Source organism: Culex quinquefasciatus, chromosome 3, assembly GCF_015732765.1.
Source record: "Culex quinquefasciatus strain JHB chromosome 3, VPISU_Cqui_1.0_pri_paternal, whole genome shotgun sequence".
NCBI classification, from domain to species: domain Eukaryota; kingdom Metazoa; phylum Arthropoda; class Insecta; order Diptera; family Culicidae; genus Culex; species Culex quinquefasciatus.
In genome coordinates this window covers 182,415,302-182,430,442 of record NC_051863.1, presented here as the reverse complement: position 1 = coordinate 182,430,442, position 15,141 = coordinate 182,415,302, and the positions used below count along the sequence as shown (strand labels likewise).

General features: G+C 35.2%; 1 protein-coding gene across 9 annotated transcripts in view; it reads left to right on the top strand.

Moving 5' to 3' along the window:
• LOC6040757 (kazrin) overlaps positions 1-15,141 on the top strand; it is a 189,015-nt gene that overhangs the window by 84,442 nt on the left and 89,432 nt on the right. For all 9 annotated transcript variants that reach the window (XM_038259767.1, XM_038259768.1, XM_038259762.1 and 6 more), the window contains exon 3: positions 1,048-1,266. In XM_038259767.1, coding sequence (XP_038115695.1) covers positions 1,153-1,266 — 114 coding nt within the window. In that variant the 5' untranslated portion in view covers positions 1,048-1,152. The remainder of the gene's footprint in view (positions 1-1,047; positions 1,267-15,141) is intronic.

Here is a 15,141-nt window from a genome sequence, read left to right as displayed (position 1 = left end):
CAAAAACCTGCAACAACACTTAAAGTATCTTGGACATTTGTGCGGTCTAATGCTCTTCCCACAAAAGCTTGAAAGTCTACTACACAAACACCTACAGACACATTTGCAAAAAACAAACTTAACAGCAATTCTCCACAAACGTGTCTGTATGTGCGATATGACATTTATTCAATTTGGAGAGCCACAAACTGCAATTGCCTTGTGTTCAACGGCATTTCGACAGTTGTTTGCATCATTCAGCTGCGGCTCGGCTTCCATCTTCTCTCTAACCATATTTTGCTCCTCAACGATCACATTTCATTTATTGTGCACGTTGTACGAGCGATATTTTGTCAACCCCAAACGGAACTCCATCTTTGTTGAGCTGAATTGCTACGAAAACAGACTTTGCAGACAAGGCAAGATTTGTTCGTATGAGTTTTTGGATTCTATAGGGTGGTTCTTTCGACGCTCTACAAACAATTTTCCAACCGGATATTGGATGTAGTATCTCAGCAAAGATTGCCTACAGCTACCTTTTTTCAACGTTCATTAGAAGGATTGTTATCTCTTGTTGGTCCCCTTCCCGTCGCAATACGACCGAGAGCACGCCAAACCAAAATGAATAGAATTTCCTGTTCCTTCGGGCGATGAAAATTCCAATCACATCTTTTTCAAAGTGAGTGAAAATGAGGTGGCATTTTTTTCCTTTCCGCTGCAATCTCCCAAGGCGAGTTTCCAGCTCATGAATTCTTTTGATGGGGCCAGAATTGTTTCTTCTATTTTTTACTTGAAGAGATCCTTTTTTCTTTGTCTAAAGTTAAATTCTGCTTTACTGAAGAGCTTTCCAATCAAATCAATTAGTGTTCCACCCGCTTTATCTCGCAAAGTCCAATTCCATTCAATCGGACAACCAATATTGACCTGCACTAATTCACACCGTCTAAACGCACGTCCAGTGCTGCCAACCTGAGTGTCGTCTCCAAAATCCACACTAAACTAATTAGAACCCCACTTGTGGCCGTCACTTCTAATCCATGTCTCTCTATCACAAAACATCGTCCACAGATCGTTCTCGTCCTCCGATGCAATGACCAATCTGCGGAAGTAACGTGCCAGCGCTCGCCACACTTCTGAGAAGCCCCAGCACCCCCCCAACCCCTCCGGCAAGGCATGCAGTTGAACGGCAACACGACGGTCACGATGGCCGCCTCGTCGGAACCGCCCGAGCCTCCGCCCCGCAATCCGGACAAGATCAATGCATCACTCAAGCAGCTGACCGATGCGGTAAGTTCTCCGGGCGTGGGAGGGAAAGGGGTGTCAAACGGAACGGTTGTATTTACCTTTAGATTCAGGGTGGATCAGGGATGCCAGATACACAGATTTGTCTGTGTTTCACAGACATTTGAGCTCGTGTCAGACATTTTTTGAGGTACACAGACTTTTTAAAAACTTCATTAAATTGTTGTTTTATTAAAATATCAATCGAAACTTATTTCGTTAGTCTTCGAATGCTTAAAAGCACAATTTTTGATAGATTTCTATGACTGTAAATTGATTTATTTGAATTTTAGACAAAGACACAGACATACACAGACTTTTTCACAGACATTTTAAAAAATCATGTGGCATCCCTGGGGTGGATTGAGAAAATCGATGTCACTTCAAAATGGCGATCCAATCGAGGTGAACCCTCAACTATCCAGTTTTTTTTATTTACTCATGTTTATTTGGATCTACGAAAAACCTTATCCAATTTATTTCATTAAGTTTCTTAAAAAAAATCTTGTTATCATCTTCTATTTTAATTTATTTACATGAGCAATTCTCCACCAAACCCGGAAGTGGATTTTACCCAAATTTATGGGTAATTCTCCGTCAACTCACACAGCAGTTGCCTCGATCCCTTTGAAAACACCTCTTTTTTCGCTCTCAAGAATGGAAGGGGTCGTACCACCCCTCCGTCACGAGATATCAAAAATCGGACCTGGGATTCGTGATCAGGGACAAAAGTTACCCCATAAGACACTGTAAATTTGACCTCAGGTTGCTAAAATAAAGTGAAATAAAAAAATTAAAGTTGAAATATTTGTGAAATTTTACGATAATTTTTTTTTATTTTGGAATCAAAACAAACATATAAAATAAGCTAAGTACTGATTGTTTGGCCCTTTTGAAATGTAAATCTTAATTCCAAAAAACTCACAAGATAAGGTTGTGCAAAAAATCTTTGACGGAGTTATGAATTTTTGAATCAATACTGATTTTTTCAAAAGTACTTTTTGATGGCAAATTTGATTTCACATCGAAAAATGATGTTGAAAATTTGTTGCGACGAATTTTTCGATTTTTCGAAAAAATCAGTATTGATTCAAAAATTCATAACTCGCTCAAAGATTTTTTGCACAACCTGTAAATTTCTGAAAAGTTGGCATTTGATGTCCTCTAAAACAAAAAAAAATAGTGTTTTTTTACAAATCAAGTTTTAGTGACAAAAAGTTAAATAAAAAATCACCAAATTTTTTTTTCACCATGTATTATTTATAACAGTGTAGTCCATATCCATACCTACAGCTTTGCCGAAAAGACTAAATCGATCAAAAAATTCCTTCAAAAAATACAGATTTTTGAATTTTCATACATCATTTTTGTATGGCCAGCTGCCAAATTTGTATGGAAAATTATATGGACAAACTAATGATGCAAAATGGCTTCTTTGGGCATACCGAAGGCAAAAAAGTTTTATCCGAATTAAAATTAAATACAAAAATTAAAATTAAAAAAAAAGATCGCACTTTATCAAAAAACTATAAAGTACTTTTCGACCGGAAATTTTAATTAACAATAGATTTCAAAAAATTAGGGGCCATCCATAAACCACGTGGACACTTGAGGGGGGTTGTTAGCGATTGTCTTTTTACAAAAAAGTTTTTTTTTTTTGTATGAAAGTTAATTTTTAAAAAGATTTCTGTTTTTTGTGTTTTCTTTATTTATTTTTTCTTATTTTAAACACGAAATTTGAAAATCTGAATTCGTTTCGAATACAATAGTGAAACAGCATCTAATTCTATCGTTCTTCTAATATTGGCATATCAACACTTTGACGTTCAAAAAAAGGGTTTTCAACTGAAATCTGAGTGTTAAATAACTTATTAGAAAGCAAGCAAGCATTGAAACTACAAAATAAATTGCTTAAAAAGTGCAAATTAGAAGCAATTAGGAGCGAGTGCTCAACCTGCCAAACATATAAGAATTTCTTTCTAGATCTTGATGAGTGCTTCTCAACTAAATCCGTAAATTAATTGGATTTGTATTTTTTAATTGAGTTGCAACTTAACACCTAAATTGCCACAAGTATCTGAATTCAAATTATTCTTTTTTCTAGAGCTTGGAAGTTTTGGTGTTAAAAATCTTTAATTTGATTGTTTATTTATATTTAAGTCTCAGTATCTTCGGAACTAAAATCTTCAATGATAAACAAATTTTTAACAAATTTTCCCTTATTATTGAAAAAAAAATCTTTCTGAAATGGTCACAAATAAGCAACAGGCATTATGTTTGAAAAATTTCGAGTGTGGCTTTCGAGTGGCTACAACTCAAAAAAAACTTTGAAAAATATGGTACTTTGCGATTGAAAATGTTTTTTTAATGATGAATTTGTTCTAGAGACTATTTCTCACGTTCTGAAAATGCAAAAGAAGTCGCAATTTTGTGTTTTATTTGACTGTCGCTCGATACAAGTCCCGATATTATGAAATTTCGCCAATTCTGAGTAAATTTTTAATTTCATTCTCGTCCATCCTGATATCATTCGGCTCGATATTATTGATTTTTACAGCAATCAGCAATTTCTGCCTCAATTTTCCACCCATTACCTGCGCGATGTGCGTATGTGTCTGGATGGGGTGAAATGGAAATGTCCTTTCCCCCTTTTCGTACCCCTTTCCCACTTTCCCCTTTTCCATTACGAAACGCGAGAGGCGTAAAAAAAAGTCCTTCCCCCAAACCAAACCGATCTCTCTAGCGGGAGCTTAATGCCACCTCCGGGCCCAACAGGGCCCACACAGGGCCACGGGAAAATAATCGAATCAAAATCTCATTCATCCACTTTGCACCAAGGGTTTCACCCGGCCGTCGGTGACATTGCAACGATAGATGACATGATTTGTGCTGGGGGAGAAAAAAAAAAAGGTTTCCACGGAAAATTTCTGTTTGCGCCCGGTTTTCACCTCTGATCTGGTGATTTTTCAAAAGGGTAAAGGGGCATTTTTTTACTTTGGTTTTGAATTGTTGAAAGAATTAAATATTTGAAAAGAGAAATGAAAATACTTTTGATGAGCTCCCTAAAAGAAAACTGCGATTTTTTTTTTCAAAAAAACTTCTTTACCCTGAAAACGCCGTTAGCAACATGGATGCTGTACGCGCTACGAAAAGAACGGATTTCCATGTTCTCGGCCCTGCCGTTTTTCCGACACAGTCAGTCAGAATGAGCGCAGTACTTTTCGAAAATTCGTTCTATGAAAAGCCCTTGCCCTGTTCTTACCTGGCCAACGTGGAAATTGACGTGTTCGAGTGAAATAAATCTTTTCGCCACGGGCAAAGTGAGACGGTTAACGGTTTGAAGCAGCTGCCCTCCTGTCACCACCGAACAAACTGTGACAGAAAATGCTCGTTGGAATCGACGGTGACACTTGGCTGAATTTTTTAACAGCGCCAGGGTTGCTACACACAAAGCTTATGACATAGTTTATTATTTAGTTTTGAAAGTCCACAAAAAAAATCTTCGACTTTTCATATCATTAATATCAGCGAACAAAAAGGCAATAATCTCTTTCACTATCCATTTTCACCTTGCTTATTGCAGAGTTAAGAGAAAATTTTAGAATAAAAATAGGCCCTCTTTCAAGCTCTCCACTCAATAAATGCCAGATTTGCAAATTCTCAGATAGTTTTTTCAAATATTTTACATTTTTCGGACATTTTTTTTATGAAACTTTGTCCATCCATTCCTTAGGTCCAAAAAAGTCATTTTGCATTTTTAGTTTCTCCACATAAATTTTAGGAGTTTTTATTGAAAAGTGCTTTGCAAGTTTTTGAAAATCTGTATCTTGCGAAGGGATTCCTGCTTGGTTTGTTTTAACTTCGGCAAAGTTATAAGTTATTATAAGGACTGATGCGTCCATTCCGGGAATTTCCGGGACAGAATTCCCGGAAATTTTCCAAAACTTTACATTTCCGTATCTCGAAAATTTTGTAGTGACAAAGTGTGTTCCGTGTTAAATGCTTCTTTAAAATCTTAAAAAAAAAAACAGAAATTTCTCTGATATTTCTGTACCCGACCCTCTCCGACGTCAATGATTTTTTTAAAGGTAAACTTATGGGAATTTGGAGAGCTTTCCGGTAAAAATATTTTCAAGACAGAAAAATCATGCCTGTCATATAGAACTTGCCAAACACCACCAAAAACCCTATTTTTTAAACTTTTTTATTTATAAAACCGTTGTATCTTCAAAAAATTGGACATAGGGCAATAGTCAATATTGGGATTTTTATGTAAAATTTTGTGAAGAATCGATTTCCTTTATCAGTTTATGTAAACTTTGACTTTTAACCCAGTTTAAAAAAAAAAAACAATTTTGTAAATGATCTTTTTTTTTTTTTTTTGAATGGCATGCCACCCTGCATTTTTCTTAAGTCTTTTCGTTACATCTTGGGCTATCTCCTAAAAAATTTTGAATGAAAATAATCGTGACATCACTTTTAAATTTAACCTTTAAACTTAAAAATTTAAAAATCTCATAGAAGTGGCGTGTATTTTTCTTTCAGTGTATTGAAAGCCCGTCCAATTTCTTACAAGTTTGTCTTTGACCACTTTTTGATACGCTGCAACTGCCTTGAGTTACAGTAGTTTTTAAATTACAAAAATACAAACAAATTTAAATAACCAACGCCCTTCTCAAATGTCATTTCTGAGTACAATTGGCTCCATTGCACAGTGGTCCAGAACGCAAAATTAAGTGGAAAATGGATTTACCGTAAACCGGGGTGACTTTGATAGGATTGCAATTTGTTTTTTGAATATTCTTCAACAGGTAAGGTTTTACTCAAGATTATTATTTTTAAAACATGTACTGGGGCAGGCCACACAAAGTCCATGCACTATTTTGGAAAAAAAAGTTTTTTCAATAGTGTTTAGAAAAATTATTTAGTTTTGAAAGTTCTTAGTTTAAATTCCGGGGTGACTTTAATAGTCATAGTTTTTGTTGTTAAAATTATATTTAAGATGTTCAAACTTTATGTGTACGTTAAATGTACCATCTACCATCACTGTTTATATTTAGATATTTAAGTTTGTAAGCTTTTTAACAAAATAAATATAAATTTTAGGTAAAATTGTTAAAAAGTCGGAATTTTGCCTGAAATTTGTAAAAACTAGTTTTGTTTATAAAATTATCGATTTATATTGCATTTTATACTGAATTCGAAGCACTAATCACAAGTTTTCGCATTTTACATGAAATTTGTTCAACTGATATTGCCTATAAATTTGGAGATTTTTTTAAATTGTGTTTCTAAAACACATATTATTTATTATTTACAAACTTAGTTTACCTTCTCCTAGTGGAAAATTGTCCAAAGAATTCTAAAATGCATTCCGTTTTCCGATTCAAATCATGTTCATTGAGAAAATCATGACACTTTGAGAAGTTTAAAATAATTACTTTCATCAACATTTTCTTAACTATAGTTAACTAACTTTTTAAAGTTTCCAAAATTTTATGAAAAGTGTTCAAAGAATCTCAACTTTGAACACTTCTCTACCATAGTCAGAATGATTCTAAACAATTCCGTACGTATTTTAATTATACTCTTCACTAACTAACTTTTTAAAGTTTCCAAAATTTTATGAAAAGTGTTCAAAGAATCTCAACTTTGAACACTTCTCTACCATAGTCAGAATGATTCTAAACAATTCCGTACGTATTTTAATTATACTCTTCATTTTGCGGAAAAATCGCGAACCTATCAAAGTCACCCCGGCTATCAAAGTCACCCCGTTTTACGGTACCGAAAAATGGTGACGTTTTGGAGTTTTGGTGTCTTCAGAAGAGTTATTGCAAAAGGAAAAGGATAGCTTTTGGTTTGGTTCAAAATTAGGGTGGTTCACGATTAAGGTGGTTTTTGAAAATCTGACTTTTTAGGAATATTTTTGGGAATTTTTCGTCTTGTAGAAAGTTGTTGAGCTCTAAGCAACTTTGTCCAAAACACCAACATTTTATCTCGTAATCTACGCCTTCTACAACCAAATTTTGAGAAAGCATCTGAGCAAACTTTCAAAAATCAGTTTTTTGAATGTAGCAATTCAGGGTTAAGTTTCAAAGAAATGTGTTGTTGGGAGCACTTTTAGAACTCTAAAAAACAAACATTTTAATTGTCTGACAAGTCAATTTGGATTTCAGGTTCATAGGTTATAGCCATTTTATGGTAAATAAGATGCAAATTTAAATCCCTAATATCTCGAAAAGGCCAAATTTAAAGCGCAAGGTTGCATTAGAAAGAATAGATCTAGCATTAAAACGTTGAAAAATCCCAGAGGTATTTTTTTTTTTTTTTGAACTCGAAATATCTTTATTTGAAAATGTCTAATTTTCAAGGGAAAAGCAAGCTCAACAACTTTCTAGAAGACCAAAAAAAAATCCAAAAATATTTCACAATAAAAAAATGACATTTTAGGAGGAATTTTTTTGTTTTAAATGAATAAATGACTATTCTGGGTTGTTACAGGTTTGAAAAGTATATTAAATTTCCCATAAAATCACAACAAAATTGCACTTTAGTAACGAAAAATTCAAGAATTTTTTTTAACTATTTTTTTTTTTTTGATAAATTTACGTTTTTCTGAATTTTAGTACGCCAAATTTCCAATTCATCACCATTTCAGGCTGCACATTATTGAAATAGACGTCTTTTCCGTATGTTAAAAAAAGAAAGGGGTCGTATCAGGGACTAAAATTTCTTCTTAGGACAAAGTTTCACGACATATTTTTTTGGGGGGTAAGGTCGAGGAATTTCTTTTATGTGAACTATTCTAATGTTCAAAACCAACTTTTCTACTTTCATCAAAGCTCAAAAACTGCGCTTATTTTCTTCAAAAGGCATTTTCACATAATTTTGCGGTTTGGACAACTTCAAAATTGATAGCATAACAGTTTATTTTCTACAGCTGATTCATTGATGTATCCATTTGCCCATTTCCTGTCCATTTTCCATCCAATCTATAAGTGAACACTTCTTCCATCTGTCTCCCAGCGTCCGTATGCTTATCTGCCATCTACGTAATGGACTGAAATCTGTGCAGTCGCTTTCTGGTTAGCACCTCAATTGATGAAATTTACATATAAATTAAATCGTTACGCTGCCATTGCACAACCATCACCATCGATCGTCAACCTCGGTGTTGTTGAAGGCAGGAACACTTTGACGGCCGGATGAAGCTGCTGGGCGGAAGCTGTGATATCTGGTTCCAGCAGCACTGACGTCGCAATGTCTTTGTGGGGCTACGGCCTGTATCTGCGAAGCCCACAACAATCGTATCATTGCGAAAAGGAGGGTCTGTAACTGCTGATTTGCACTTGAAGGGCTGCTCGAAGCAGGATACGAGTACATACCAAGAAGTCCTGGTCCTTCTGAAATATTTGTAGACTTTCCACATTCCTTCAACCTTCGGTGTGTACTTCAAACGATGCTGGTGATTGCGTAATTCTGGTCCCCAAACCTCTCTTGGTAACAGTAGTGGAACCCAGCACGGACACAAGGCATTCCAGCAGCACTGCGTGGAATCCAACCCGTTGATCGACCCCAAAAACTGGAGAGACGAATCACTGCCCCCTACTTGGAGATGTGCGTCATCTTCGTCGTCTTTGGGTGAGGGTTTTATGTAAATATGTTGTCCTTTGTAGTCCGAGGGACATCAAGATATGGGAATTTTGTGTTTCTCTGAGGAGGCCATCTTCGCTGGAAGTATGCGGCTAGTCGTAATTCAAAGACTCTGAAATGCAGGCCGCTCTCGTTGGCGTGGAACGTCGAGGAATTTACAGCGAATATGGCAGGAAGGACCTTTGGGAAATGTTTTACACGAGGAATTTATTTATTGTCATCAAACACGAACGATACATGTGTTTTGTGGAGGATGGTCAGCGATGGAAGAACACCAAACCAAATACAAACTCGTGATACTTTGCCATCGCTGCACTGAAAAAGTTCAATCCCAAACAGGCAGCATCATTCCGGTGAAAATTGGCCCAATTTTCGAGCACCAGAGAGGAGGGGGGGGGGCGCGGCCATCGCCTTAACGTTGTTACACAAGGTACGTTTGGTCACGCTCGCCATCACACCATCCAGGGAAACGAACGAGTTGTGAACTGCAGCACCGGAACATCCTGCAGCAGATTTATAATGAATGTAATTGCATTTTTGGATGCAACTGCATGTGCGAAGGACGTTTGTTCGGGCGTAGACACCTCGAGGGCTATTCGTGTGCGGATGCAACTCTGTGTGCTGAAGTTTGAGTCATTTGCATGATTTGGGACCGTTCGAAAAAGAGGAGGAATCGTGCTGGAGCAAAAAACCGTTGAATCATTCCTACCCTTTGCAACCCGCCTTTAGACGGGCTTTGATTGAAGAAATCGCCAAAAATCCATTTTTCAACCAATCATTGATCTTTTAAAAGCATTGGAAAGAAGACCTCTTAAAATTTTAGAAAATTTATGGTTTGGAAGTTGGACTTGTTTCATGTGACTTTGCCAATATTTTGAAAAATGTCATTTTTTAGGGGTCAACTTTTCTGTGTTTTAACTAACATTTCCTACATTTTAAGTAAAAAGAAGTATGCAGTAATTTTTGTAGTGTCCCAGACTATGCCACTACGCATTTTTTTTTACTATTAAAATGATAATGGTGCCATTTTATAGCAGAAAATGTGAAAAACAAGCAAAAATTTGAAAAAATGACCGTAAAACATGAAATATTAGATAGGCAAAATGTGTAGAATAGGCCAAATACTACAAAAATCAAACATAAACTCAACAAGAAAAACTAAACAAAATAAATTCAAATTAAAAAATACTACAAATGAAACAAAAACAAACATAAAACAAGAGAAGTAAAGTATTTCGTAGACCAAAAGTTGCTCAAAATTACCTCTTGAACACGGGAGGAATAAAAATTTTCGAAAAAAATATTTGGGCAAGAGAGCGTGAAGAGTGACTGAATGTTGGTTTGATGTTTGGGCACAAAAAAAAACAAAGAAGAAAAGTAGTAACAGTCGGAAGGGAATTACTGTGCAATAATTAAGAAACCCATCCGATTTTTTTAAATGAACCTTACATTTTATAAATCATTTGGAATTGTTAAACACCTAACAATCAATCAAAATTATGTACCGTACCATCACCGTGTTTTCTACAAATTTCTGCCGAAACGTTTGCAAATTTAATTGATTACATCAAATTAACCATAAGTAAGGGGACTTTTTGGGGGAAAACTTATAATTAAATGTTTGTTTAACTAAGTTTATCAACTTATCATAAATGTGCGACCCTCTCCATTTTCCATCAAACTTTGTAGACATGTTATCCTAGGCCTATATAAACCATTTTTGTGTATATGGAGCCAATAGTACTCGAAAATAACATTTAAGAAAGGCGTGAGGTATTTAAATATTTTTGTATTTTGTTATTTAAAAATAACTGTATCTCGAAGCCGTTGCGTCGTTTCAAAAAGTGGTCAAACACAAACTTGTAGGAAATTAGACGGGCTTTCTGAAAAAATACACTGAAACAAAAATACACGCCACATCTATGAGATTTTTTGATTTTTATGTCTAAAACTTAAATTTAAAGATGATGTCACGATTTTTTTTCGTTCAAAATTTTTGAGGAATTAGCCTAAAATATAATCAAAACTAACTAACGACTAACGAAAAATGCAGCATGGTATGTCTCTCCTAAAAAAATACAAAATCATTTTCTATAACTGTTTTTTTGAAAAGTGGTCTAAACGTCAAAATTTTTGAAAACCGGTAAAAGGAATCGATTCTCCAGACAATTTTACATAAAGTCTCCATATTGACCATTATCTTATGTCCAATCCTTGGTAAGATACAGCGGTTTTAAAAATGAAAATGTTAAAAAACGGGTTTTAGGTGGTTTTTGGCATTTTCTATATGAAAACTTATAATTAAATGTTTGTTTAACTAAGTTTATCAACTTATCATAAATGTGCGACCCTCTCCATTTTCCATCAAACTTTGTAGACATGTTATCCTAGGCCTATATAAACCATTTTTGTGTATATTAAGCCAATAGTTCTCGAAAATAACATTTAAGAAAGGCGTGAGGTATTTAAATATTTTTGTATTTTGTTATTTAAAAATAACTGTATCTCGAAGCCGTTGCGTCGTTTCAAAAAGTGGTCAAACACAAACTTGTAGGAAATTAGACGGGCTTTCTGAAAAAATACACTGAAACAAAAATACACGCCACATCTATGAGATTTTTTGATTTTTATGTCTAAAACTTAAATTTAAAGATGATGTCACGATTTTTTTTCGTTCAAAATTTTTGAGGAATTAGCCTAAAATATAATCAAAACTAACTAACGACTAACGAAAAATGCAGCATGGTATGTCTCTCCTAAAAATACAAAATCATTTTCTATAACTGTTTTTTTGAAAAGTGGTCTAAACGTCAAAATTTTTGAAAACCGGTAAAAGGAATCGATTCTCCAGACAATTTTACATAAAGTCTCCATATTGACCATTATCTTATGTCCAATCCTTGGTAAGATACAGCGGTTTTAAGAATGAAAATGTTAAAAAACGGGTTTTAGGTGGTTTTTGGCATTTTCTATATGAAAGACTTGGTTTTTCAGTCTCGTAAATATTTTTACCGGAAAACTCGTCCAATTTCCCATAAGTTTGCCTTTGACAGCTTTTTTATTTATATCGTTTTTAAATTTATGTTATCAAATTTACTATCCTGGTTTTTACCACACTGAAAAAAATATTCTATTTTCAGTTATAAGCAATGTAATTAAGCTTATATCTATAAGCCCTTACATCTAATTGAAATGCTGTCAAAGGCAAACTTATGGGAAATTGGACGAGCTTTCCGGTAAAAATATTTACGAGCCCGAAAAACCAAGTCTGTCATATAGAAATTGCCAAAAACCACCTAAAAACCCGTTTCTTCAACATTTTTTTAAACCGCTGTATCTTCCCAAGGATTGGACATAGGACAATGGTCAATATGGAGACTTTTATGTAAAATTATCTGGAGAATCGATTCCCACTACCGGTTTTCAAAAAAATTGACGTTCAGACCACTTTTCAAAACAACAGTTTGAGTAAATGATTTTTGTATTTTTTTTAGGAGAGACATACCATCCTGCATTTTTCGTTAGTCTTTTGGTTTTATTTTAGGCTATTTTCTCAAAAATTTTGAATGAAAAAAAATCGTGACATTACCTTTAAATTTAAGTTCTAGGCTAAAAAATCAAAAAATCTCATAAATGTGGCGTGTATTTTTGTTTCAGTGTATTTTTTCAGAAAGCCCGTCCAATTTCCTACAAGTTTGTCTTTGACCACTTTTTGATACGACGCAACAGCTTCGAGATACTATTATTTTTAAATTACAAAATACAAAAATATTTAAATACCTTACGCCCTTCTCAAATGTTATTTTCGAGTACTATTGGCTCCATATACACAAAAATGGCTTATATCCAGCTTTTTAAGCGAAAATGGCGTTCGAATGGTGAACGCCCGAAATGTCAAAACCGCGCAGTGGTACCAACATTGCGAAAAAAGTGTGCCATGGCATGACAGCCACATTTTTTGTCTAATGTTGGTGCTACTGCGTGATTTTGACATATCGGACGTTCAACATTCGGAAGCCATCTTCGCTTAAAAACCTGGATAGGCCAAGGATAACATGTCTACAAAGTTCAATTGAAATCGGAGAGGGTCGGGTACAAAAGTACCACAAAAATTCCTGATTTGAGCTGGAATTGCTCTCTATCGTTTAAACTTTTCATACCTTTCCAATTTTATTTTATTCGTATTTTTCTCATTTTGCAATGCATTTTTTTGCTTTTTGGGTGTTTTAAGAACCGCCTTGAATCAGGGGTATTCAAAAACACCCAAAAAGCAAAAAAAGAAAATTTGGTTTATAGGACCTTTTCAAAAAAAAACTCCAGATATCAATGTCATCCCGGTTAATAAGACAAACAGCGGCAGCGAGAGTGTCATTCTGCAGATAAGTTCCCTGGCTGATTTTGGAATGCTGCGGCTCTTCCTGGTCCAGCAAATGAACATCGCTAATTCTAGCTAAGCTGATCCAACAAACAGAGAAGATTTTCACTAATCCAGTAGGTTTTCAAACGGAACCAAACAATGAAGACTGCTTCTGGATGGATACAATCGCATCGACTCCATAAATAACTTCCATTCATAATTATAAAAAAATGACGATCTCGCCTTCAACTTTCTTAAGATTTCTTGACTTTTAACTCTAGGTCCATTAAAGCCACACATTTTTCATTCTTGCAAAAAAAAACAATTTTTAATAATCGTTAACAATACTCTCTACTTTTGGCGAACAGTAAATTGGTTCTACTTTGACAGTTCAAAATTGCATATTGCATATTAGATTACAAAATGATTTTTTTAATGTTTCTTCCCTGGATTTTAAAAATCTAAATTAGTTTAAAGTAGTTTAGGGGTCATATTTCAGCTCGATAGTCAAAAATAGGACAACAACAAAAATTATCCGAAATCAATTTTTTCCGAGGCCTTTGGACAATCAAGTCTGGACGGTATTGATGTCTAAAATAAAATTTAACAATAGAATTAAATTAAAAAATACTAATAATCTAAATGTTTTAGACGTCGAATATTTTTCAAAGTTTATGTCGCCCTACACTGAAAGATTAGCCCCATCCCATTGTTAACCGGTTGGTTGGTCACTTTTTCGTTTTACACTTTTAAGTTTGTACCCCGTTGGTTGGTCAAAGTCAAAATAAAAAGTGACGAACTGTCACTTTTTACACGGCGCTCACGCACACTATCAAACAAACGTTTGGTAGTGTGTGTGAACTCCGTGTAAAAAGGGTGTCAAACTAAAAAGTGACCCCGTTCGTTTGACAACATTCGGTGTCAAACCATCGGGGTTTCAGTGTAAAATACTGAAGTGAAACTTTCCATCGTCAAGAATTGTGACCAACTGATATATAAAAAAGTTCAAATAATAAACTCATTTGAAAAGGTTTCAACATAACATTTAAAATTATTATTGCTATTTACTACACTGTTTGTTACTGAATGTAACAAACTTGTTCTTTTGAAAATTGTAAGGAATTTGCAGATATTTTTGAATCCTTTTTCGATAACAAAATCCGAAAGTGCAGTCCGTTTTCCAATTAACTTTCATTAAGATTTGAAAATCATGACAATTTATGAGTAATTGTAGTTAACTAGCTTTTTCAACATGTATTGTTAAAATATTGTAAAATCCTAGTGAATATCCTAGTGTTGCCGGCGGCATTACCTGCCTGACAAATGAATGGGCTGTAGTTAAACAGACATTCGCTCTATTTCCCCGATAACAACCTGCTAGTGAGACCCCGCAGGCCAACGGTGTCTTCCGGTCCAACGGACATCACTAAATCCGACGACCCACCAACTACGAACATCATCCCTCGAAGGTCCTTCCCCCCTTCCCGCCTCGTTCCACTCCAACGGACGACCGTTTCGCTCTCAGATCCCAATAATTGCACTACAAATGGAGCAAAATTAGCATTAATTAGGTCGTCACACCAGTAGTTTCCTGAGTTATGGCCGAAACGAGAATGGCCTGCTGGAGGACCCATTCGAGCGGACCGAAAAACGGACCGATGTTTGTCCGAAAGGAAGAAACGGGCTCCGGTTGTTCAAATAACGACCTGCCCCCCCGAAATTAACGCCACGGGTGAAAGGTGCGGAAAATTTTCCGCCCGGCACGATTAAGCATAATGGCGAGTGTTTAACACGAAATGGCCTCCCAATTTGTGGTAACATCAAAAAGTTTTATTTTATTTTTTTATTTCTGCTTGGTGTAAGATAAT